Source organism: Buteo buteo, chromosome Z (assembly GCF_964188355.1).
Source record: "Buteo buteo chromosome Z, bButBut1.hap1.1, whole genome shotgun sequence".
NCBI classification, from domain to species: Eukaryota; Metazoa; Chordata; class Aves; order Accipitriformes; family Accipitridae; genus Buteo; species Buteo buteo.
Genome location: NC_134204.1, coordinates 30,125,764 through 30,152,746, shown reverse-complemented (window position 1 = coordinate 30,152,746; position 26,983 = coordinate 30,125,764). Strand labels below are relative to the sequence as shown.

General features: G+C 40.1%; 1 protein-coding gene across 6 annotated transcripts in view; it reads right to left on the bottom strand.

Annotated features, from left to right (window-relative positions):
- Positions 1-26,983, bottom strand: part of SMARCA2 (SWI/SNF related BAF chromatin remodeling complex subunit ATPase 2) — a 126,474-nt gene that overhangs the window by 67,744 nt on the left and 31,747 nt on the right. For all 6 annotated transcript variants that reach the window (XM_075019529.1, XM_075019531.1, XM_075019530.1 and 3 more), the window contains 8 exons: positions 26,359-26,608; positions 20,111-20,237; positions 18,677-18,850; positions 18,280-18,453; positions 13,512-13,682; positions 2,496-2,549; positions 879-1,009; positions 562-622 (listed from right to left, as the gene is read on the bottom strand). In XM_075019529.1, the coding sequence (XP_074875630.1) occupies positions 562-622; positions 879-1,009; positions 2,496-2,549; positions 13,512-13,682; positions 18,280-18,453; positions 18,677-18,850; positions 20,111-20,237; positions 26,359-26,608 (1,142 nt within the window). The remainder of the gene's footprint in view (positions 1-561; positions 623-878; positions 1,010-2,495; positions 2,550-13,511; positions 13,683-18,279; positions 18,454-18,676; positions 18,851-20,110; positions 20,238-26,358; positions 26,609-26,983) is intronic.

Genomic DNA, 26,983 nt, shown 5'->3' with positions numbered 1-26,983 from the left:
CGTGTGTGTTAATTTTAAGATTCTTTTTAGAATTTTTCTAATAATAGTATTTAAATCACCATTAAAGTACTGAATCAAATAAGGCTACCCTGAACAGTCTGAACCTAAATCCCTGATGTAATCCCTAACATTTTAGTAAACATAATATATAAAAAATAACTGTGTTATTCAGAATTGCCAATAAAACCTCCAATGCCTAAACATTAAAGATGTTAACTTCATTCAGCACAAAGCCATAATACAGCCTTTTCTGACATATATTTTAAAATATGAACTTGCTTATATTCTCTGGTTCATGATTATTAATAGTCAGAGTAAAATACTTACTTTTCCTAACTCCGATTACCAGTTAGACATTTTCAGCATATATAAAGGACAACTGCTATGAACTGAAAAGAATTACAAACTAGCTACTTTTCCTGTTTGTATTATTCTTAAAACACCTATACACCCACTATTGCTTCCTTTCCTTCCTCATGAAAAACAGGAAAATACCACATGGAATAAGTACTTGTTTTTTACTGTATTACTTGTCAAAGTATTTTTTTTAAAGACACATACCTCCTCCTCATATTCAGAGCCACTTTCATCTTCACTGTCTGACCTGGGAGCAACTTCATAGCTGTACAAAGACAACAGAAAGATTATTTATTACAGATAACAAGAGGAGGGATTAGGTTCAATACATCTCCTACTCAGTTTACACATAATAAATGGAGTAGAATAGAATAAAATAGAATAGAATAGTATAGAATAGAATAGAATACAACAGAACAGAACAGAATAGATAAAAAAGGAAAAAAGAATAACTAAGAGAAGCCCATGAAAAATATCAATGCAAATAGCAAAAGCAGCCCACTTGTATGCTAACTACTTACCCGGGGTTCATTTCCAGCCAAGCATCCAGCTGACTTGCTTTTGGTGCTTCTGGTCCAAGAAGAACTTTGCCAGTTTCAGTGTGAGTCACTTTGACTGGAAGGTCACTCATCTGACTGCTCTCATCTATGGGCTAAAAATTCAAATGAAATTTTGTATCATAAGGCAACTGAATTTCATGCTTGTCATACATAATAAAAGAAATAATAGCACCTTCAAAATTCCAGATCTGAACAAGCAGTGAAATTTTGTTATCAGAAGCCACACCTTCCCACATGGCTATCAAGTGAACACTGAGACACAGTATTTCTATGTGCAAGATATTCTATGTGACATCCACAAATATGTAACAGTATTCCAAATAAATTAACAAAAGTAGCATGGAAAAGAATGCACTGTTGGCTTCTGTGAAACTGGACACAAGGTATGTATGCTTATAGGCATTTAATCCTGTTATTTACACCAATGGACATCCATAACAAAAAAACATACATAGACCTTATGACCTTTTCTGTTATATGGAGAAACACGGACGCAACAATTCAGTTAACTTTTTAAGTAAAGAAGGCCTATTTTAAAGATTCACTGTCCTGACTTCTTCAGTTAAGGTGATAAAATACCTGCAATAACAAAACCTTTTACTTATCCTGGTGCTCTAACAAAACCAGAATACCATAATTACTTTTTCTGTTATTTCTTCACCCTGTTTAATCACAGACTTTCTAAGTTTAGAAACCCTCTGCGTTCTACTACTGCTTCTCCTGAAGAATCTTTTCCTTTTATATATACATATATATGTAAACAAAGAAAAAATAATTCTGAACAGTTATAAATACAGCAACTGACAGAGTATAAAACTTACCCCATTTCCATAAATATTGAAGTTACAGGAATGTTACCTGCATTTTGCTTGTGCAATTGTAACTATATTAAAGGATTTTACTATAACTCTTTAACTGCATCAGCAGAAATATCACTTGCAAGTATAAAAAAGATGAAAAATAAAACAATAAATACAATTCTAAAGTCTTAGTCTCAAAATACAATGAACAGAAAAAATGGCATTACCAGAATAGCTCTTAATGAGGCAGCATATGCTCTGCTACTGAATGAAAAATACTATTTAAAGAATAACACAGAAAAATTACTCATTTCCATTTGATTATGAGGAAGAAAGAACTTTCAGATGTCTTAAGCCATCGCAATACTATCATCTGTCCTGTGTCTGAAAGGTAATTACATGGAATGTCAACAATGTATTTTATAAAAAGGAAAAGCTAGAATATATTGTGTTTACAACCTCATTTTAGAAAGTAAGTTATGTCTACACATGGACTGTAAGAAAACCATTTACTTTTAAGCATATAACAAAGCTGAGCAGGATTCTTCAGCATACTCAGTGATAAGATGCAATATGTTTTTCTTTTAGTCTACAACTTTATGAAGAGAAACAGGCTAGCATAAATGTTACTCTAGGTAATTTTTATTCCTGGTTATAAACAACAGCTCTTCTTAGAACATTTGTAGTCATGAATTTTTTAAAGCTATAGGAATGGCACACAGAACAATCACTGGAAAGTTTAAAAAAAACAAAAAAATCCACCTTGTAAAATCCATACCTCTCCATCAGGACCAAGACCAGATGCCATTCCTTCTGCACTTTCTTCAGCCTTCTACAAGAAATGAAGAAGTGAAAAATATCACAGTCAGATTACAAGTATAGAGAGAATGCTTTATATGATGTCAGCATTTCAGACCATGAATATGTTTCACTCTATTTCTGAATAACTTGGGATACACGTAATTTAAGGTGTAGGTGGATATAGGTAGAGATAGGCACAGAGTTACTACCACACACACAAACCATTTACTAGTATGAATATGGTTTCTACAACACCTCTAGTGACTGTAATAAATCTGCATCTGAGAAGTGGTTGGCCTCCTGAATTTCTGGTACAGACCTAGAGCTCAGCTGCTTACAGACTGTGCTAATACAAATAAAATAGTAATTAAGTTTTATGTGATTTACTACTAATTTCCTGTAAAGTACTTTAATGTCAAGTTTCAGAGGCGTCACCAGGCATCATAGATTGTATTTTTGTGCAGGCACTTTTATTTTGGGTATGTACTTGTCCTGGTTTCAGCTGCAATAAAGTTAATTGTCTTCCTAGTAGCTGGTACAGCGCTATGTCTTGGGTTCAGTATGAGAAGAATGTTGATAACACTGATGTTTTCAGTTGTTGCTAAGTAATGCTTAATCTAAAGTCAAGGATTTTTCAGCTTCTCATGCCCAGCCAGCAAGAAAGATGGAGGGGACCAAGAAGCTGGGAGGGGACACAGCCAGGGCAGCTGACCCAAACTGGCCAGAGGGGTATTCCATACCATGTGACATCACATCTAGTATAGGAACTGGCGGGAGTGGGGGCGGCGGGAATTGCTGCTCGGGGACTAACTGGGTGTCGATCAGCAGGTGGTGAGCAATTGCACTGCGCATCATTTGTATGTTCCAATCTTTCTATTATTACTGTTGTCATTTTATTAGTGTCATCATTATCATTATTAATTTCTTCTTTTCTGTTCTATTAAACTGTTCTTACCTCAACCCACGAGTTTTACTTCTTTTCCCGATTTTCTCCCCCATCCCACTGGGCAGAGGGGGAGTGAGTGTGCGGCTGCGTGGTGCTTAGCTGCTGGCTGGGGTTAAACCACGACAGTCCTTTTTTGGCGCCCAATGTGGAGCACGAAGGGTTGAGAGAACGACAAACCTGACCAGAGCTTGTTAAAACAAATTTGTTACAAGTATTCATTATATTGGTCTAATAGTTGCTGGTCACTATGTTGTTTTATGTGTTCTTAAGAGTTGTTGCTCTCCTTTTTAAAGTTCTGTTATGTACCACCTTGCTTGCTGTATGTAGTCCCTGTTCTGCTGCTATCATCTGTGGGAGGTGGATTAAGGTTTTCACTTTGATGTATTGTGTAACACTAGTTTATGGTATGATAAAGTTATCGGTTGTGGCATTAATCCGGTACTTCCACTCAGCATTGTCACCTCTATACTTCCGGAGCCATCTGTGGGAAACTGTTAATAATTACACCATTTACCTTTCCTCCTTGGAGAGCCAGTCTATGGGTTTGGTTCCCTTTCTTCCCCTTTCCCTTCTCCTTCAGTCCAGTTACAATGGCATTTGGGAACTTTGAAAAATTTGAATACCCTTAGGATGCTGAGACCAGCACAGTCCTAGCCCTACTGCCATGAACTAGCAGGCTGCTGAATGTGGTTCAGCTCTTGTTTAAGGTTAAACAACTATTAGGAAGATCACCCAGAGATCTGCCCTGAGGCTGGATAATTATGAGTGGCATGGTATGTGGGGTAGAATGGGCAAGTACCTACAATAGTGGACACCTCCAATGTTTTGGAAATTCACCTCTGAACAAGTGCAGAATCCAGAATAACTAGTAAAATATTTGGAAAAGGTATGCCGTCGCCCTGGCAACTCCAGAGAGATACAAATTACTGCAACATGCTGGGGCCTGGCCTATGCCTATTGAGCCCTGTTCAACACCACTCAGTACCCTCAAAGGGAAGAGAAGGTTTCTGGATCTAACAACAAGACGACAGGCACTGCGGCCACCCACACCTCAGGGATGGGCACTGCGGTCCCACCAGCCCTGGTGACAAGCACTGCAGCTACGCAAACCTCAGCAACGGCACTGTGGTCCCTCCAGCCCCAGCGATGAGCACTGTGGCTACCCAAACCTCGGCAAGCAGTACTGCAACTGAACCAGTGGACCAACCCGCACCATTATCAGTTGCCCTCACACAGAAGAAGAAATACACAATAAAATCAGTTCTTTAACAAAGGATGAAGATGAACCAGGGTCATTACAGGAACAGGAGGAAGAGGCAAAACTAGAAGTAATCACCCGATCCCCAGCCTTGAGTGAGCTGCAGGATACGTGAAAAGATTTTGGCTGCCATATAGGTGAGCATATTATCACCTGGCTCCTCTGATGCTGGGACAATGGGGCTAATAGCTTGGAATTAGAAGGTAGGGAAGCCAAGCAGTTGGCATCGCTTGCTAGGGAAGGTGGCATTGACAAGGCAATTGGAAATGGGACACAAGCCATCAGTCTCTGGAGGGGACTTCTGTCAAGCATGAAGGAAAGGTACCCCTTTAAGGAGATGTTATACGTCAGTCAAGCAAGTGGACCACCATGGAGAGAGGTATCCAATATCTGAGAGAATTAGCCGTGCTAGAGACGATTCATTATGACCCGGACAACCCACAATTACCCAAAGATCCAGATGAAGTCCCATGCACACGACCCACGTGGCAGAAGTTTGTATGGAGTGCACCATCGTCCTATGCCAACTCACTGGCGATAATGACCTGGAAAGATGAAGAGGCACCGACAGTGGATGAAGTGGCTCGCCAACTCCGGCAATACAAAGAAAATCTCTCCTCCTCCCTACAAGCCTGCGTTTCAGCTGTGGAGAAGCTGTCTCAGGATGTCCAGCAAATCAAAGAGGATATGTCCTACTCCCCACTTGTAAGGACCAATGTCTCAGCTATTAGGAGTAAGAGTTCTTCTGCCCAAGAGACAGAATATAGAAGGTACACACCACAAGGTGCCCTATGGTTTTACCTATGTGATCACGGAGAGGACATGAGAAAATGGGATGGAAAACCTACCTCGGTCCTAAATTCACGGGTACATGAGTTGCGAGGAAAAACCACAAAAGGGGATTCCACCAGGAAAAATGCTGCTCCAGTTTCTGGAGTAGAAGAGCTGATCTTATTTCTGATCCTCTTGAAGGGATTTCTGAGCCAATTTTACGAGAAGTGAGTACTGGATACTCTGACCAGAATTAGAGGGGCCCGGCCTCCAGCCAGGTGGAGGAAAGGGACAACCGGGTCTATTGGACTGTGGGGATTCGATGGCCTGGCACCTTAGACTCACAGGAGTACAAGGCTTTAGTAGACACCAGCGCACAGTGTACTCTAATGTCATCAAGTTATAAAGGGGCAGAACCCATCTGTATTTCTGGTGTGACAGGGTGATCCCAAGAGTTAACTGTATTGAAAGCTGAAGTAAGTCTAACTGGGAATGAATGGCAGAAACACCCCATTGTGACTGGTCCAGAGTCTCCGTGTATCCTTGGCATAGACTATCTCAGGAGAGGGTATTTTAAGGACCCAAAGGGGTATCAATGGGCTTTCAGTATAGCTGCCTTGGAGACGGAGGAAATTGAACAGCTGTCTACCCTGCCGGGTCTCTCTCAAGACCCTTTGATTGTGGGGTTGCTGAGGGTTGAAGAAAAACGAGTGCCAATTGCTACCACAACGGTGCACCAGCGGCAATATCGCATCAACCGAGACACTCTGATTCCCATCCATAAGTTGATTCGTCAACTGGAAAGCCAAGGAATGATCAGCAAAACTTGCTCACCTTTTAATAGTCCCATAGGGCCAGTGCAAAAGTCTAATGGGGAGTGGAGACTAACAGTTGACTATCATGGCCTGAATGAAGTTACGCCACTGCTGAGTGCTGCTGGGCCAGATACACTAGAACTTCAATACGAACTAGAGTCAAAGGCAGCCAAGTGGTATGCCACAACTGACATTGCTAACGCATTTTTCTCAATCCCTTTGACAGCAGAGTGCTGTCCACAATTTGCTTTTACTTGGAGGGGCGTCCAGTACACTTGGAATTGATTGCCCCAGGGGCGGAAACACAGCCCCACCATTTGCCATGGACTAATCCAGACTGCACTGGAAAAAGGTGAAGCTCTGGAACACCTGCAATAGATCGATGACATCATTGTATGGGGTAACACAGCAGAAGAAGTCTTTGAAAAGGAGAAGAAAATAATCAAAATCCTTCTGAAAGCCGGTTTTGCCATAGAAGAAAGTAAGGTCAAGGGACCTGCACAGGAGATCTAGTTTTTAGGAATAAAATGGCAAGATGGGCGTTGTCTGATTCCCATGGATGTGACCAACAAAATAGCAGCTATGTCTCCACCAACTAATAAAAAGGAAACACAGGCCTTCTTAGGTGTCGTGGGTTTTTGGAGAACTTGTATTCCAAATTACAGTATGACTGTAAGCCCTCTCTACCAAGTGACCCGGAAGAAGAATGATTTTAAATGGGGTCCTGAGCAACAACAAGCCTTTGAACAAATTAAACGGGAGATTGTTCGTGCAGTAGCCCTTGGACCAGTCCAAGCAGGACAAGATGTTAAAAATGTGCTCCACACTGCACCTGGGGAGAATGGCCCTACCTGGAGCCTCTGGCAGAAAGCACCTGGGGAGACCCGAGGCCGACCCCTGGGGTTTTGGAGTCAAGGATATTGAGGATCCGAGGCCTGCTATACTCCAACTGAAAAAGAGATATTGGCAGCATAGGAAGGCATTTGAGCTGCCTCAGAAGTGGTTGGTACTGAGACACAGCTCCTCTTAGCACCCCGACTGCCAGTGCTGGGCTGCATGTTCAAAGGGAAAGTCTCCTCTACACATCACGCAACTGATGCCACGTGGAGTGAGTGGGTCACACTGATCACACAACAGGCTCACATAGGAAACCCCAGTCACCCAGGAATTTTAGAAGTGATCACGGACTGGCCAGAAAGCAAAGATTTTGGAATGTTGCCAGAGGAGGTGACACATGCTGAAGAAGCCCCACTGTACAATAAACTGCCAGAAAATGAGAGACAACATGCCCTGTTCACTGACAGATCCTGTTGCATTGTGGGAAAGCATCGGAAGTGGAAGGCTGCTGTATGGAGTCCTATACGACAAGTCGCAGAAACTTCTGAAGGAGAAGGTGAATCGAGTCAGTTTGCAGAGGTGAAAGCCATCCAGCCAGTGTTAGACATTGCTGAAAGAGAAAAGTGGCCAGTGCTCTATCTCTATACTGACTCATGGATGGTGGCAAATGCCCTGTGGGGGTGGTTACAGCAATGGAAGCAGAGCAACTGGCAGCACAGAGGTAAACCCATCTGGGCTGCCGCACTGTGGCAAGATATTGCGTCCCAGCTAGAGAATCTGGTTGTAAAAGTATGTCATGTAGATGCTCATGTACCCAAGGGTCGGGCCACTCAAGAATATCAAAATAATCAGCAGGTGGATCAGGCTGCCAAGATTGAAGTGGCTCAGGTGGACCTGGACTGGCAACATAAGGGTGAGCTATTTATGGCTCAGTGGGCCCATGATACCTCAGGCCATGAAGGAAGAGATGCAGCATATAGATGGGCTCGTGATCGAGGGGTGGAATTGACCATGGACACTATCGCACAGGTTATTCATGAATGTGAAATGTGCTGCAGTTAAGCAAGCCAAGCGGCTAAAGCCCCTGTGGTATGGAGAGCGATGGCTGAAATACAAATATGGGGAAGCCTAGCAGATTGACTATAGTACGCTCCCACAAACTTGCCAAGGCAAGCACTATGTGCACGGTGGAAGCAACCACCAGGTGGCTGGAAACATATCCCGTGCCCCAGGCCACTGCCCGGAACACTATCCTGGGGCTTGAAAAGCAGGTCTTGAGGCGACATGGCACCCCAGAAAGAATTGAGTCAGACAACTGGACTCATTTCAAAAACAACCTCATAGACACCTAGGCCAAAGAGCATGGCACTGAGTGGGTGTATCATATCCCCTATCATGCACCAGCCTCCGGGAAGATCGAACGGCACAATGGACTGTTAAAGACTACACTGAGAGCAATGTAGGGTGGAACCTTCAAACATTGGGATACACATTTAGTAAAAGCCATTGGGTTAGTCAATAGGAGAGGACCTGCCAATCAGGGTGGCCCTGCCCAGTGAGAACTTTTATGTACTGCAGAAGGGGATAAAGTCCCTGTAGAGCACATAAAAAACATGTTAGGGAAGACAGTCTGGGTTACTCCTGCCTCAGGCAAAGGTAAACCCAATTCATAGGATTGCTTCTGCTCAAGGACCTGGGTGCACTTGGTGGGTGATGCGAAAAGATGGGGAAGTCTGATGCGTGCCTCAAGGGGATTTGATTTTAGGTGAGAATAGCCAGAATTAAACTGTATGATATTAGTTGCTATATAACCCTGCTAATGTATATTATCATTACTATAATTGTTATATGCTACATCCATAGTACTACAGTAAAAATCACTTAGATCAAGCAAGAATGAACTGTAATAAAACTGAGCAAAGCACAGTAGCGATGGAACCAGAACTGCACAATCCATCCTCCTACTGTGCCCAATGTCACCTGCTCGTCACACCACACTGAAGTCCAGTCCCGCTCTACCGACTGAGAGGACTTTACACCATCCCTCCTGCCCAGAAAGACCGGTATGACAGATGGAGCCCAGAGATGGGAACTAAATGAACTCAACGAACATTTTATGAACACGACTCATAAACTAAAGGAATGATATCTCTGTGTGTGTATACATATATACATATGTATCATTGTTTATGTGTCTCAAAGGGACAGAAAAGGTGATTATGATTGACTGGGATGTAACTGAAGGTATGGGAACTGAGCGTGGCGTCAATGGTATAGAATAAGGGGTGGATACTGTCCTGATTTCAGCTGGGATAGAGTTAACTGTCTTCCTAGTAGCTGGTACAGCACTATGTTTTGAGTTCAGTATGAGAAGAATGTTGATAACACTGATGTTTTCAGTTGTTGCTAAGTAATGCTTAGACGAAGTCAAGGATTTTTCAGCTTCTCATGCCCAGCCAGCAAGAAAGATGGAGGGGACCAAGAAGCTGGGAGGGGACACAGCCAGGGCAGCTGACCCAAACTGGCCAAAGAGGTATTCCATACCATGTGACATCACATCTAGTATATAAACTGGGCGGAGTGGGGGTGGGGGGATCGCTGCTCAGGGACTAACTGGGAGTTGATTGGCAGGTAGTGAACAACTGCACTGCAGATCATTTGTACGTTCCAATCTTTCTATTATTACTGTTGTCATTTTATTAGTGTCATCATTATCATTATTAGTTCTTCTTTTTTATTCTATTAAACTGTTCTTACCTCAACCCACAAGTTTTACTTCCTTTCCCGGTTCTCTCCCCCATCCCACTGGGCAGAGGGGGAGTGAGTGTGTGGCTGTGTGGTGCTTAGTTGCTGGCTGGGGTTAAACCACGACAGTACACAACTTTTTTTGGTCTGATAACTAACTAGTGGGGGTATTTTAGGAGTTCTTTGCACTATATCTCAATTTAGTCTAGACCACATTTACTCAAATTACAAACAAAAAGAACCCTGGAGTTCTTAGTTGGAGTAAGCTAGATATTTTTTCTCCCCAGACACCACTCCGAGAAATAAGCAGTATCTTCATCAAAGCCTGTCCTCATTTACCTCATTTAAAAATGTCAGGATAGTGTGAGAAAATGGAAGACATAGTTTGCTTCTGAACTGGAACTTTTCCTAAATTCTGACAATTAGCAAGAAAGGATAGACACAGCTTCTGCTCCTGTTACATTGCTAGGTTTGTAGTACTACAGCAGAGTTTTAATTTGGTTACCAATGTAAACAGATCAGACTAACAACAAGAACAGATCTCTTAAATTTTGTTTTATAAATAAACAACTTCCAAGTATCACTAATGTGTGTGCTAAATTTAGATAATCCAGTTGTTTCTTTTTTTTTTTAAGTATACTTAAGGAATAGTTGCACTTCCCGATATTGAGATGATCCCCAATACCTACTTCAGATCAAGCCTTGAGCCTTTGTCTTTGCCATTAAAGTCCATTTTCTAAGGCATGAACTTTAAATGAACATGCAGCAGCAGACATGTCAATTCTAAATTCTAAAAAAGTTTGTTCTTATTTCTTTTACATAGCCTTCATACTTCAGGACACATGCCTAATTACCTTTGTCAACTACTCTTTCACTAGTATTACCAAAAATGGAAATCTGGCTAAGGTTAATTGTAAATTTAGAATATTTAAAATATTTATGAAGTATAATATTCTTTAATATACAAAAAATAACCTGAAGAAGAGGCTTATAAATACTTCACTGGGCTACACAAATGTCATTGGTCCTGTTCAATCAACAATAGCTGATGGTCAGTAAGGACAACATCAATATGGGCTTGAAGGCTGCTTGCCACAGCATTTCTTGGCAGCCAGTATGTCTGCTGACAAAGAAAGGAACTGCACCAGAACTGAAGAGTTTAAACAAACGGAAGGGAATGGTAAGTTACAACAGCACATATCTGGCCTCAGTTGAACAAGCTACATTGACTGAGGGTATTTTTTTACTTGGATGAACAACAAGGGGAGGGGTCCATTCTTTTTTGTGTGAGACTACTCTCTAATATATTAAGATTATTATAGCTTAGCTACAGTCAATGAAGAGAAACCTTACAACTCAAACATACCACCACAAATAAGCAGTAAACATCAGTGATGTTCACTGTGGAAAGATCAGATCCTGCTATGAGAGCAGAAACATTTACCACCTATAGTTAAAAATTATTTTGGAAAGCCGGAATGTATGTTACAAAGGACAGAAATGTAAATAATGACAGCTATCTCACACTTGTATCTTGGCTCTGCAAAGGTGTCTTTACTCCTGACAATTTAATCCTTGACAAGGAAATACCAATTTTATAAAAGTCAGAAGCTACATTTTCTTCATTCTCCATACAATGACACGAAAAACTCATATGAATAAAGGTGAAAGGTTGCATAGCAAGTTAAACTGGCCTACCAGATGAAAACTGTATCTGGAATTTTTTTGGTTTTTAATCCATGATTGCAGTGAGGATGTGGGACACTAGTTGAACAGAAGGCTGGAGACAGAAGATGCAAATACAGGAATGTGAAAAACGCCAAGAGGGAAAATCTACCATTAAGATTCCCCAAACTGTATCCCAGAGAAAAAATGGACTAATCTGAAATGTTATTCTTGTAAGAATATAGGGTTTACTTCACTATTATATAATGTGAGCCTGGCAAAGAAGAGAAGTACTTCTTCACCACCTACTTCATCACTGCCATTTCTAGGAGAAAATCCTAAGAACTCTCTTCTCTCATATCTCTGTAAGCACAAAACATTTAACTACAGGTGTTAATAGAATGAACTGTTTTACATGGATTACAAAACATAAAAGAGTAAGTATTAAAAGTGTATGACTTGGAAGAAGACACAGTGCCCACTAACTTCAATGAGTGCTACAGCCATGCAACAACGAATTCATAGCTTTATAAATTAAAACAAAGGGTAATATTTGTGTGCACTCCTGTACCCTTGACAGATGAGCAAAAGCTTGGTGGAAAGAACTTAATTACAAGCAAAAAGCTGCAGATGATCAAGACAGAGTTGAGATTTTTTTTTCTGCCAATCTTTCTTTAGGTTTTAGGCTGGGATATTTATAAGCACTGATTATTTACGAGGCATATTTCCTTTTCACTTCAGTGACAGAAAATTATGTCTTTATTGACATGGCCAGAAGACACTCTGTTCCTCATAGATACTTCAGCTACACTGACACAGAAATAGAACCCTATCACAGATGTGAATTGTTGAAGCAATTAATATTTTTCATTAGAGCAGTGCATTTACTCCACACACTATCTCATTAGGGATTATCTCTGTGAATTCCGTACATTAAATCAGGTCTGTTCTCACTGGTAACAGAGGTGAAGTGCCCCATTTAGTTACATCTTAACATAGTAGGTGGGGGATCGTTCCTATGTTAAGAACATACCCTCAACAAAATGTACAGAGGTTTTGGAGATGGACAGGAGAAAACATGGAGCATTTTTTTAGGCCATTAATCTCCAAAATTAGGATTTTTTATATGATGGTATTTATTAGCATATTTAGAGAGCTGCTTGTAAACCATGTAAATGTAAAGTTTATATTTGTATCAGTAATTAGTAGCAAACCAGGCGTGGAAACGGATTATAAAAATCTTCTTATCCATCCTGCAAGAGATGAAAGTTACTCAGAGGTCACAAAAATAATAAATCATTACTTAATGATTACTTCACATCCAGAATTTTTTCAAAAATAGCACTCTTCAGTTTCCACAACAAGTCTCTCTCACAAGGTAAAGTACTTCATACAAAGAAAGGTAATTTTGAAAAGCTTCAATTAAATGTTAAGAATGCACAATGAACAATACTATGAACGGAATACCCATTTACTCTAACAAACCTACCCAAGTTCTTTCTCTCTAGTCATTTCCAATGGTCCTACAAAAAGGACTGAGCCAACTGTAGAATGCGGAGGTCTAAAAAGTTACCCTGTATGAAACAGCTACACAAACCAGACTTTTTCCATCTTCTTCATACAATGTATTTTGGATCCATTGGATCCTTTTGCAGTACTTTAATCCTAACTTACGTCTGGCCCAATTTTGTCTGTAGACAGTTTATCAGCAAATCAATGTTAACAGCCCACAATTTTCTAATCCTGCTTCCTTCCCACCTTCTTTAGAACTAATGATAGCAAATTTCTTACAGATTTCAGTGGAAAGATTAGTTCCCTCAGTGTTAAGAATCTGGCAGTGTAGATGATTTTAGATACTCTGGTATGTGTATGACAACTGGGTATCACTATATTCATCAATATTGAAATTGGATTTGAAGAAAAGATGGCCTAAAAATACCAGCTATAACTACTTGCCTTCTTTCTTCTCCTTCTCTTCTTCTTCTCTTTGGCTGCTTGTGCTTGTTTATGCTCCCATACCAGGTTAGTCAAGTTAGCCACATACTCATCTGTCTGCTGCAATAGGTAGGCCAGGCGTCTGTCTTTCTTTTGGTCAATCAGCTTACGGTAGCCTTCTTCATCTTCAGCCTAGCAATAGCGAATAGACATCAGCCATGAAAGAAATGCTTCCAAAGAAAACCCAACCAATTCCTATGTCAATAGGCATGTGTTATCTTAGTCAGGTCATTATGATCTGCATAGGGGGACAACTAGATGGGTAAAGAACTCATTGGATGATCAGGCCCAGAGAGTCATACATTTGTGTTAATGGGTCACAGAATCACAGAATGGTTCAGGTTGTAAGAGACCTTAAAGATCACCTAGTTCCAACCCCTCTGCCATAGGCAGGGACACCTTCCACTAGATCAGGTCGCTCAAAGCCTCATCCAACCTGGCTTTGAACACTTTCAGGGATGGAGCATCCACAACTTCACTGGGCAACCTGTTTCAGTGCCTTCACCACCCTCACAGTAAAGAATTTCTTACCACCCTCACAGTAAAGAATTTCTTCTTAATATCTAACCTAAATCTATCCCGTTCCAGTTCAAAGCTGTTACTCCTCATCCTATCACTACATTCCCTGTTAAAGAGTCCCTTCCCATCTTTCCTGTAGGCCCCCCTTAAGTACTGAAAGGCCTCAATAAGGTCTCCATGGAGCCTTCTGTTCTCCAGGCTGAACAACCTCAACTCTTGCAGCCTGTCCTCATAGGGGAGGTGCTCCAGCCCTCTGATCATCTGCATGGCCCTCCTCTGGACCTGCTCCAACAGGTCTATGTCTTTCTTATGCTGCAGGCCCCAGAGCTGAACACAGTACCCTGGGTAGGGTCTCACGAGAGCAGAGGGGGACAATCACCTCCCTCAGCCTGCTGGCCATGCTCCTTTTGGTGCAGCACAGGATGCAACTGGCTTTCTGGGCTGCAAGCACACATTGCCTGCTCGTGTCCACCTTTTCATCCACCAGTACCCCCAAGTCCTTCTCCCCAGGGCTGCAGAGGGTCACACTCTATCTGGAGACACTAAGAAGAGGGATACCACAGGGATCTATCCTGGGGCATGTTGTGTTTAACATCTCTATCAGTGACCCAGAGGAAGGGATGGAGGGCACTCTAGTCAAGTTTGTAGATTACATGAAACTGGGGGATACCAGTCAATATGCTCAAGGGCTGGGCTACACTTTAGAAGGACCTGAACAGGCAGAGAAGTTGTGCCATTTCTGACCCTAGAGTTTTTCAAGACAGGACTGAAAAAAGCCTTGAGCAAGCTGCTTTGAACTCAATGTTGACATTTGTGGAGGTGGTTGGACTAAAGAGCTCCTTGTCAGTCTGAGTGACTCTGGGATTCTATGATTCTAAGTATCTCCTACTCTCACAAACTAATGACTGGAAAATCTACAGCAGTTATGACAGGGGTGGAGGGAATCAATTAACACATCAAACAGATTACAATGCCCTGAAACAGAGATGCTTGCTAAGTCTCCTACAGAGATGATTTTTCAAAGACATGAAGTGCAGGTAGCCCATACCCAGAGGAAAAACATGGGAGTTGGATTTGAACTTGCGTTTAGTCCTTTTTTCCAGTATGAATACAAATCTTTTTCTTTTACGTGTTAGAAGAAAATTTTCTTCTGGGCAGATTATCTATCATCTTTCTACTCTGGTGTTATTTCATCTTTCATACAGGTCACTATCAGAGACAGGATTCACCAGATAAGCCATATCTCTGAGTCATTCTGGCAACTTCTGCACCCTTATAGCACTGCTTAAGTGTGTTATTAGCAGTAAGACATACCAGGAGATATTGTTTTCATGTGCTGTGAAGACGTAGCGCAGCTTTTGAGCATGTCAGAAAAATACATAGAAAGCAGCAGAGATGCCTTTGTCAGTTTTGGCTAAAACAACAAATGAAGGAAGTATACAATGCCTTATAGAAACCAAATACAAGAAAGAAATATTTTAAAGATGACCACTTTAAAACACAGCACTCTGGGAGATAAAAGAAAATCTCCTGCCTTTCTGGAGAGACACCAGAACTGCAGAAGGTTGGCAAGAACAGCTGTGATATTCAAACTGAGCTTGTAAATTTGCTTGTAAAATTCACTTGTAATGCTTAAGCCATGAGAACCACAACACTCAAAACCTAAGCTTTTAGATTTATTATTATTATTAATCATTATTATTATCATTATTATTACTAGTACTGAATAGACAATCATTGTAATCTAGCCATGGTACTTCCTTTATAACATTCAAGCTTGTCTTGACAGTATCTTTTTAAATCATACCAATGCCCATTCCTGCATGAGATATAAACTAGTATTAATGAGCTGTGACACAATCACCATTTCTAATCATAGACAATGAAGGACAATCTGAGGAATGAATTCAACATTCCTGAAAAGGTATGTGAAGAGTTTTAGACACAGCACATTTTCCTAGACCACACCAACTGTCTGAGAAGAGAACATGTTTGTAGAAACACCTAGTACATATGTGCAAATTCAAAAGTGATCACAACTGGACTAAAACTAAACAGGCAAAATAACCCCACTAACGTAACACACAGTTTGCTTTTGCAGAAGGGTTTAATTGAGCAGTAGGGGCAAATACTTCTGAGTGTAAAGCCCAAAACTGAAAATGCCTATGAAGTGCTGTATCTGTGGCAAGAGCTTAACCACAGCCTCAGTGAAGGACTCTTACGAGAAAGCACTGATATTCTGGAAGCACTGGTATCCTGTGCCACTTCTGGACGTTCAATTCTACTTCATATTTTTCAGTAGTGGTGTCCTGGTTTCAGCTGGGATAGAGTTAACTGTCTTCCTAGTAGCTGGTACAGTGCTATGTTTTGAGTTCAGTATGAGAAGAATGTTGATAACACTGATGTTTTCAGTTGTTGCTAAGTAATGCTTAGACGAAGTCAAGGAGTTCTCAGCTTCTCATACCCAGCCAGCAAGAAAGATGGAGGGGCACAAGAAGTTGGGAGGGGACACAGCCAGGACAGCTGACCCAAACGGGCCAAGGGGTATCCTATACCATGTGACATCATGTCCAGTATATAAACTGGGCGGAGTTGGCCTGGCGTGGATCACTGCTTGGGAACTAACTGGGCATCGGTCATCGGGTGGTAAACAATTGCATTGTGCATCATTTGTACATTTCAATCCTTCTGTTATTACTGTTGTCATTTTATTAGTGTTATCATTATCATTATTAGTTCTTGGGTTTTGTTCTAACTGTTCTTAACTCAACCCACAAGTTTTACTTCCTTTCCCAGTTCTCTCCCCCATCCCACTGGGTGGGAGGGCAGTGAGTGAGCAGCTGCATGGTGCTTAGTTGCTGGCTGGGGTTAAACCACGACAAGTGGACATCTTTATTATTTATCATACTACATGTTAGACTGACATAAGCTCAACCTAATGATGTACAAATATATTTCTAAAATATCAAGATTATCTTTTTTTTAATCAGCTTTTTTTCCCTCTAATAATTAACATTTTTATGAGCTTCACTGGATAGACTTCTGGCAATTATCTCTCATTATAAAAAAGCTCTACAATGCCGATTACTATGTAATTTTAAGAAATGCTCTAGAGCCTAAACATCTGTTATTCTCATATGCAAGTTCTTAATTTACATTTTACACACACTTTATTTCTAAGTTTTTTATCATTTTTATATTTAATTATTTCTACATTTCACTTTGTGAGTTTTTAAAACCAAACTGTTCAGTCCTTATTCCTGGTTGCAAGAGATTCTGGACAGGGACTAGAGTTTTGTGTTACATCTGCACCCATATTAGGTATGTATCGGTTTTTACCAGCATGTTTCAAAGTAAGCATGTCAATTCCCATTCAATTCTATGTTGGTAAAGTGTTAAACGAGAGCTAACCAATGTCTTGAAGAAAATTTTCCAGCCCCAGTTGCTAACATACTTCTACATACACATTAATCTGTCTACACTTTAAATTCCAGAATTGTTTTAACTCCTGAAACGTAGGCAGCCCACTGATTGGTTCCACAGCATTCTGAAAAGACGTTATACACAAACCCATTCTACTCTGTCCTAAGAATGATATAACTGATATTGTGCAAGTGCAAGGAAGGCAAAACTGAAATAGCAAGAAGGAGTATGACCCTGGAGCATTAATGGGTAGAACTGACTGCTATTAATTCTCAAGATACATGCATTACTGCTATTTGTTATGTATTTTCGCATGTGAGATCAGCTTTATGTAGAAGTTGTGGAGTAATGCCATAAACAAGTTAATCATACAGAATCTTCAAAACAATAAACCTAGAAAGAAAACATAGTCCAGTGTTTATATAATGGACCAATACCCCTGCAATTATATAACAGTGTCAGTATTTGAAGTTAATAAGATTAAGTGATGTTTTCAATGATGTTTCTGTGCTAAGTTTTCATGCTGGTAGAAAAAACAACTATTCTTATTAAAAAACTTTTAAAAAGAAGAAGCTATAGATGAAAATGAACAGTGTCACATTCACTACCATCATCAGAAATACACGTAATGAAACTGCAGAAGTTTTAGATTTATACTTTCTGTGTTAGAGAGGCTTTACTCTGCAAAGGAAATACATGGGTGTGGCTGAGACTGCATATGAAATATTAAAAGGATAGAGTATGTAATCTTAGCTAAAACAACCATATTCCTTCCTTTACTCCTTACCATTAGTCTCCTCATTCTTTCTTTCTCAATTCTCTCAGTTTCTTTTTTCTGCTCACGCTCAGTATTGGCGTGCCAAGTTGCTACAGCTTTAGAAAGCTTCTGAATTTTCCCAGCGACTGACCGGTGGTACTCTTTGAAATCTTTAGCGTGCTGCAATATGCTATTCAGATATTCCTAGAAAGAGAAACAAGTTAGTGCAGGCACTTGGACAAAGCACAGGATTTGAAATTGGTAATACAGAAGTTCTAACCCTATGTTTTCCAACTGCTTACCACATGATTTGGAGTTTTTTTAATCTTAGAAACTACAAGGATAAATAAAATTTGTAAGAGAAGATCCACACAGCAAAGCAAGGTGCATTTCTGACATGGGACATATAGCTAGTAAGTTAAAATACCTGATGCTTCTGCCTACGCTTCCTCTCCTGTTCTATCTTCTGCTGTTTCTCAAGCTTTTCTGTCATACGGGCTTCCCTCAAAGTCTGGCGCTTGCTTCGTTTGTAGGCTTTGGAGTTCAGTGCTGTCTCCAGTGTTGTATCACGACGCATGCAGGCTACTACCTCTTGTCTTAGCTACCAGTAGGAAAAAAGAAACACTTAAAAAAAAAAAATAATTTTTAATTCATGGAGGAACAACTTTCAACACTGGTATGGCAGAGTAAAACAGTTAACAGTCCAGAAGATGTCCCAGCCTCCTCTTCCCTTTCTATTACAGTTCTGAAAAGACCCAGCATCTATACAGTTGCAGCAGCTATGTCTGTCTTCCTAAACAAATCTTAAGTCTCCACAGGATGGCCAAAAGTGTTAATCACTCTTAATCATCATTTCTTCCTTCTTTACAAGATGCTGCAAATGACTGTCCTGCTGCAATGAAAGGTGCTAGCCAAGATGCTACACCATCGAAGTAAAACTCAAATGAACACCATACGTAACATACTTTCTAGAGCTGGACCTGAACATAGCTGACAATCATTTCATTGCCAGCTGCACAGAAGACAGCAGGGAGAGGTAAATGTTAAGGGCTTGGAACAGTATTGCCACAGTCCCAGCAGTACAGCAGGGACAGCCCGCTGCTTTTCATCTGACCTCTGACAAAACTTCATTACAAAGGAGTGCCAAAGGTAGAGGGAAAGAAGACTTGGACATCACAGTAAAACTACTGCCAAGGCTTCTGTCAGGAAATATTTTTGCTTGACCTGCCAAATCACATCTTTGTTCTTCCAAACTAGCTGGAAAAGCCAATGGCAAGAGGCCCATAAAAGTCTGGCAGTGTGATTCTTCTTCTGAAATTAATTTGCTGATACATACACTCAACATCCAACTTGTATGTTTGGTATGATCTTGTTATGCTTAATTTTCAAGGTCTGTATGCCACAGTGGAAATCCTGAAAACAGATCATAGAGAAATACCACACAGAATACCAACATACAACTCTTCGTAAAACAAGAGGACCCACAACAAACATGAAGTATGTCCAGAAAGAGTTGTCTATTGGGATTTGTGTCGAAAATCAGCTTGCAGCCTCTCCAGCTCTTGTTTTGCCTTTGTGTCAATGCCATGTTCATTCTGAAGGACAAACTTCTATGCTTACACTTTGGACTGGAAGACAAAGCAGGAAGCGAAAAGAACGCTTGCACATTTTTATTAACAAAACAAAATAAAATCTAAGTTAAAAAATTCCTGTGACTTGCTTATCGGTCAGTTTGTTCTCATGCAAAATCTTCTGCTTAGGCTCAATGCTGCTGCAAATTCTCTTGCCAGTTTACTCTTTGTTACATCAACACGTTTGGCTGTAACCTCTATGAGAATTTTCATGAAGCAAAAGGCATTACCTGGCGCTGGAAATTCAATAACCTAAGTGCCTTCAACTCCACTGTAGCTTTGGTTCGCAGATCAGGGGGCAGAGAACCAGGCAAGTTCTCCAGTTCCTGGATTCTGTGAGCAATTCGAGCCTGAAGCCTAAGTAAATAGAAAACTGGGTAAGACACCAGGAGAAATCTGTAAGTGGTGATCAAAATTATACAGTAAAAATAGGCAATTTATCTCAAGCATTTATTTGGCTTTTACTAATTGTTTCTGAACTAGCAGGCTTTTGCAGAGATGACAGGTATCCTTTTCCACTTTGAAAATAAATTGTCAAATAATGAAAATACCCCTTGGCCCTTCTTTTAATTTTGACTAAAAGTATATGTGTGAAAAGAAACTTGAGAATTTTATTTTACTCATACTATACAGGATTCTAATTTCAAGCTTCTTCAATGGGTATTGTTTTATACAGTGATGACAGAGACAGAACTTTCCTTAATATCTGGAATTCTACTTACTTATTTTATTGACAAATGAAAAGTTCCTTAGTAAAGTATTCACACTTACATAGCTGTTACACTGTAAATCAGATTATATTTCCGTCTCCTTTACAAACTCCTATTGCATTCATTTGCAGATATGAGAGAGAGAATAACGGACAAGCCAGACAGAACTTGGATTTTTTCTGTTTTTTACACTGAAACCAGGATCACAGAGCTAACAGTTAGCATAGTTTTTGTGGTTTTATTTACAAGTAAGTACTTCTGTGAACTGCAAATTTTGCCAAGGCACTAAAATAACAGACCCCAAAATTTTAAGTTATACAAAAATTGCATCTAAGTTCAGCTGAATCACTGCCCTCCATTTCCCACATGCTTTAGGAAAAACAAACAAACAAACAAAAACCCAAAAAAACCAAAAACACAACACACACCCCCCCCAACCAAAACCACACATACACAATCCCACCCCCAACCAGAGAGTCCTCTCTTTCCCGAAATCAAAAACCTAAAGGCACAGGAACAGGAAGGTATCTCATCTCCCTACATTGCACAGGACTCACAAGATTTCTTTTTTACTTTTGCAAAGCACAAAACATCAGATCACGTTAGGAAAAGGTGTCTGCTGCTGTTTTCCTGTGCTGAGGACTTTGGAACTGCCATGAAGGGAGAAAGAAAACACTTTCTATATGGCTTCTTTGCATACAGTGATCATTCTTCCCCTGCCCTTTCACCCTCTCATTGCTCCACAGTATTAGCACTGTGACATAAACTCTCATACACTGAACATGTTAGCCTCGCAGCTGGAAAGTACATCACGCATCAGGCAAAATGGCTACACCCGATACATGAGTCAGAACAAATCAAAATACTAGGATCTCACAGTAACTGCACACATCATGACTTACATATAATCTGAAAAGCAACTGGAATCACTTGTACAGTTGCAGATAACATCTCTTCGGTAACAGTACTCCTTCCTAAAACTCCTAAGCTTCCTAAAACTATGCCTTTTTTTGTATTACCAAAAGACTTCTGAAGTTCCTGGAACAACAAATAGGAGGTAATGCTCCATTACTGCAGAAGACTAACTTAGTGTCCTGAAGAGAGCAAAAAATTGAAGCAGAATTAGGTTAGTTAAGTTTTTCATACAGACTGAAAAAGTAAATCAAGAAGGGCTACTTCCTACTAAGAGAAAGTTCCATTAAAAGCTACAGATATTTGTCCAGGCCAAGAGAAGTTCATGATAACCACAGGAAAAGTATTGACTCAGAAAATTACATCGGCATATTTTGTTCTTTCAAGTGTACGTACTACACTAAAAGAAGTCCACATTTTGTACAACTTCACCTGTCACTGAGCATTCCAGTTATTAAGAAGAGATTTTAGTGCACCTAAGGATGCAAAATCTGGAGAATTAAGTGGTTTTCTTGCAGATTAGATGTACTATTGTACATTTACACAAAAAAGCAGCAGAGGTGTACAAAGAGGATACTGTTCTAAATTACTGATGGGTGCTCTGCCTGTTGCTTATTCACACATGGACGTAATCATGCATCACAACTATGATTTACTACTCTATTTCACTCCCCAAATAGCTGCAATACTTCTCCTGAAACCATCACCTACAAAACAGTTATACCCAAATCCCAGTTTCACTGACTTCAATGAAACTTTAGGGGAGCAGTCAGAACCTTTCCAAACTTCTCTTTTGAGCTGTGAACTTAGTAAAGCAGAATGAATATACTGAATACTGAACATATTTTCAATTTTTCTATTTTGTTAGCATTGAGTGTTCCTTCTTGTACTATACAAGAGGCTAAGTACTTGAAGGATGTAATCTCACCATTTAAAGGATATATTTAATTAATCTTTGCAGTTCAGCAATATATCTTCATCCATGTAGAAATTGGTTAGTGCATCTACACAGACATCTCTTTGCAAAACAAGTGATGCACACCTCTTCTTCATTAACTGGGGTCAATAGCAGAGGTTATGCTTGCACATTCAAACCTGTCTGGTACGGATGCCATGTAGTAAGCCATGAAGATACGTAAGAGGCTTTGCAGGTAACGGAAAGAAACCACAGACAATCTACAGGACACTAGCAAGTGTATTTTTTTTAATTATCAATGAGAAGATGGAAAAGAGCCCTTCCACGTAAGAGAACAACTTTAAATCACACACATTATTAGCTTTACAAGATTAAAAAGCAGTGCCTTATTTTGAAGAAAGTGTTAAGGAGAGTTTTAGAAAAGCACTCTATGAACGTTACATTCTGGACAGATTTCAAGGAACAGAAAAAGTTTAACAGCTCTCCACATATGAGTATTTTAAACTTCTTATATTGGTAAGAATTTTAAATATCTAAGTTTCTTTTTATCCACTTTCAGTCACACAGAGGTTCACAATAATTATTGTATAATCTCATCTCAAATCAACATAAGCTGCAAACAGCTTCCTGGCACAACAATGTGAATTTGACAGCAACATTAACTCTCCATTTTCTTTCTCTTTGTTAATATACACTGGAGCCTTTTTTATAATCAGATCAAGGCTTTTCAGAGAGAAAAAGCAGTCTGCTGCTGTTTCATTAGATTAAAAGCTTTTTCATATCCCGCAATACGTTAATAGGAGCATCACTGCTTCTCCATCTTCACTGGTCTATTTAGCATATTGTTAACAAATAGGAATGCTATACTGTACTTCTAAGTGCCCATTTGATGAATTGTTTGATGAAACAAACTACATAACTTCCTAGTAACATGGAAAGGAAAATAGAATTGCTATCACTGAAAAAAAAATAATTAGATGTAATTTTGTAACAGCAAAAAACTGAATTATTTCACATTTACAATATTGTTCTCTGTGTAAGATATGCTCTAACACATAAATCGTACACAATCCATCAAGAAATGGAAATGTGTATGCAGTAGCATGTATTCTCCCCCGAAAGTCCGTTGTGCACTCAAGGTACGTATACAAAAGAAATGGCCAAACATCTCAGCAATTAACTTTTTATCATTTAGTTCACGAATTAGCACTAAATTACTGTCTCTCCAGAAGCACACTTTGTACCTTTAGTACAAACCCCACCATGTTCAAGGTCACTGTCGTGGTTTAACCCTGGCCAGCAACTAAGCACCGCACAGCTGCTTGCTCACTCCTGCCACCCCCGCTCCGTCCCCAGTGTGATGGGGGGAGAATCGGAAGGGTAAAAGTGAGAAACTCACTCATGGGCCAAGATAAAAACAGTTTCATAATTAAAAAGAAATCATATTTTTTAAAAAATTGTAAGGAAAAGAGAGAGAAAAATAGCACAGAGAGAGAGGAATATAAAACCCAAGAAAGACAAGCAATGCAAATGAAAACAATTGCTCACCACCAACTGACCGATGCCCAGCCAGTCCCCGAGGAGCAGGCCCTCACCAACCTCCCTGCCAGTTTTAATGCTGAGCATGATGATGTCTTACAGCATGGAAAATCCCTTTGGTCAGTTTGGGTCAGCTGTCCCGGCTGTGTCTCCTCCCAACTTCTTGTGCCCCCCCCAGCCTGCTCGCTGGTGGGGTGGGGTGAGAAGCAGAAAAGGCCTTGACTCTGTGTAAGCACTGCTCAGCAGTAACGAAAACACCAGTGTTGGTATCAACACTGTTTTCAGCACAAATCCAAAACACAGCCCCATACAAGCTACTATGAAGAAATTTAACTCTATCACAGACAAAACCAGCACAGTCACTGAGGAAACACTACCTGCAATTTTCAAGAATCCCTAACTTAACCAGATTCAAAGCTCACACTTTCCCATAATACGGCAGTATACCTTTTGGGTCTATCCATATGTTTAAAATATGAATTCCTAAAATACGTATGTGTTAATTCTGTCTTTTCATGAATATGAGTAATTCAAACAGTTTTCTAAGTATTTCAAAGTATAATGCCCCTTTATCAAAAAAGTTAACTACTGGAAGATCTCAAGAGACAACTGTTTCATAAAGCTTCTGCTAACTTCACTGGTTTCAGGATACAAATGTTTATACTGGCTTTTCTTCTACTCCCTTTTCATGAAGAAAGTGTGAATACATCATGTTTCTGTATTAAATTTGCCTATTCTAAAGCTAAGTCTAGCACCGTCCAAAGCACAAAAGCTGTTAAACTGCTTTTTTCAAAGCTTTTGTCTGATGTTACTTATACAGTTCTAAATAATAAAAAGCCTTCCAGAAGTCCTAAGCATTCTGGTATGCCAAGCAAAACCAAATTCCAGCAGTGTTCAACATTAAAAAAGCTTGGATCATTATCTATGTGCTACCATAAAAAATAAACCCTTCTGCTACAGAATGCCTATCAAACTTCCACCTCGCTTACTCTGCTGAGAAGATCAGGGTATTTAGAACCGAATGCATATGCTGTATCTGCAACTGGTTGTCCACATTAGTAAATGCAATACTGCTATTTTCTGTCACTCCTCACTTTCCTCCATTTATGCCATACTAAGACATAATAGTCTGGCACCAAGACTGCAATGGAGCAGGGCTAGAGAGACAGAAGGAGTAACAATTTCAGGTTAACTGATGCAGAAAAGGTTACGTTATACTGGCCACATGATTCTTGGCTCAGGTTAGTGCTACCATTCTTCACTCAGAGCAACTGTGAAACCATATAATGGTGTGTTCTACAAGCTTTATGAAAAAGATGTTAGAAAATAAGTGATTGCTCATGCTGAAACAGCTATGGCCATTCAGTCCTAAGGTAAAAAGGTTAAGACTAACAGAGTGACCACAACAACATGCCAATAAATTACTTAAGCATTACCTCACGCAAAAAGTAAAGAGCTTTTCTGGGATCAAGGCCTGGATTCTGGATGTGGCACCACATCCTAAAACACTTCATGGTGTTTTACCTTTGTAAAGTGAAAGTCATTAAAGTCATTAAACCTGTCTTCAGTGAGATCACGTTCCCCTACAAACTCATTGTTATAGTAACTGGCAGATGCATCATCAGTCCAAAATAAGTAAATATGCTAAGTGCAGCTTCTTTGCTCTGACTGATAATGATCAGGAACATATTTTAGGTGCAGGCCAAGATCCTTCTGCGTGGCAGATTCTCAAGGTCAATTGTTTAAGAGCCTTGTTGATGGGAAGAGGGAAGAAGTTTCTTTCTGACTCCACAAGAAATGTCATCTTCTATATTTTGTGATAAATATAATTCACCATCTAATTAGGGTACCCAGGAAGCAAATTTTAAAGATCCTACTTCGTGGTAACCTTTTTTTTGATCTTGCCTGTGACCTCCTTAATATTCCCTCTACTCTTTAGTAGTCCAGCAAACCCTGTCATCACTAATAAAATTTGGTTTTGCTGTGGCCACTAACTGATCAACCTTTTGACCTCCACTGTTCTCCTCTGACTTCCCTTTTGTTTATAATTCTGAAAACCTTCTGCACTGAATTGGTTTCTCTGTAGACCAGCAGGATTTTGACTTCCTAATTTTTGGTGTTTGCAGCATCCAAGTAATATACTAACCCAGCAGAGTCCTTGAGCCTGTTTTAAACTCACCTGGTTTCCAATGATACTGCCAGTGGGCTTTACTAGTTCATACTTGGATAGAAATAAATCATTGTTTGGCTTGATGTTTCCATACTTCCCTTTGACACAGTCTCTCTCTGGAAATTCGGTTTATGCTACTGTCACTACAGTAGCTGACTGCAAGGAGTTTCAGTTGAGAAAGTGGAAAACAACAATCTGCATATGCATTTGAATCTTGTTATTTGCTTTTACCTATATTCACGTTCTTGGAGTATTTCAACAGGATCCAGTCCTTGTGGCTTCTGGATAGGGCTGATGCGATTCTGCTTTTGCTGCAGCTGAACAATGGGTGAAGGCTGTCCAGGTGGTGGCTGTGGTACAGAAGGCCCAGGCATGGCGGCAGCAGGCTGGGTGGCAGGGGGGGCAGGAGAAGGCCTCCCACTAGGAGGTGGCGCGGGAAGCTTTTGTTGCGCATTGGAGACACTCATATCTGGGGCTTGGCCTGAATCATAAAAAGCACTTATTCATAACATGAAACATGGAACACAGGAAGAAAATCAAGATGGTTTCTGAAGACAGAACGTGAAGCTAAGGTAAAGATTCAAAATCACCAGAAAAAGCACATTGGGATAGACTACACTCCACATTTGAAAAAACATAATAAAATGCAAGTATACTATACGTTGCAGGAAGTGGTCCAAAGAAAAACAAAACACCTGAAACTTTATGATGAATGCCAGTTCTTCTCCCATTCCTGCTGACTTAATTCTAGCATTAGAAGGAGTAAAACAGCTGTAGAACTGCTTTCGTTCAAGTGTAGGACCTAATTCTGCCTCTTGTTCACTATCTTTGCACCACTTAGAAGAAGGCACCTATG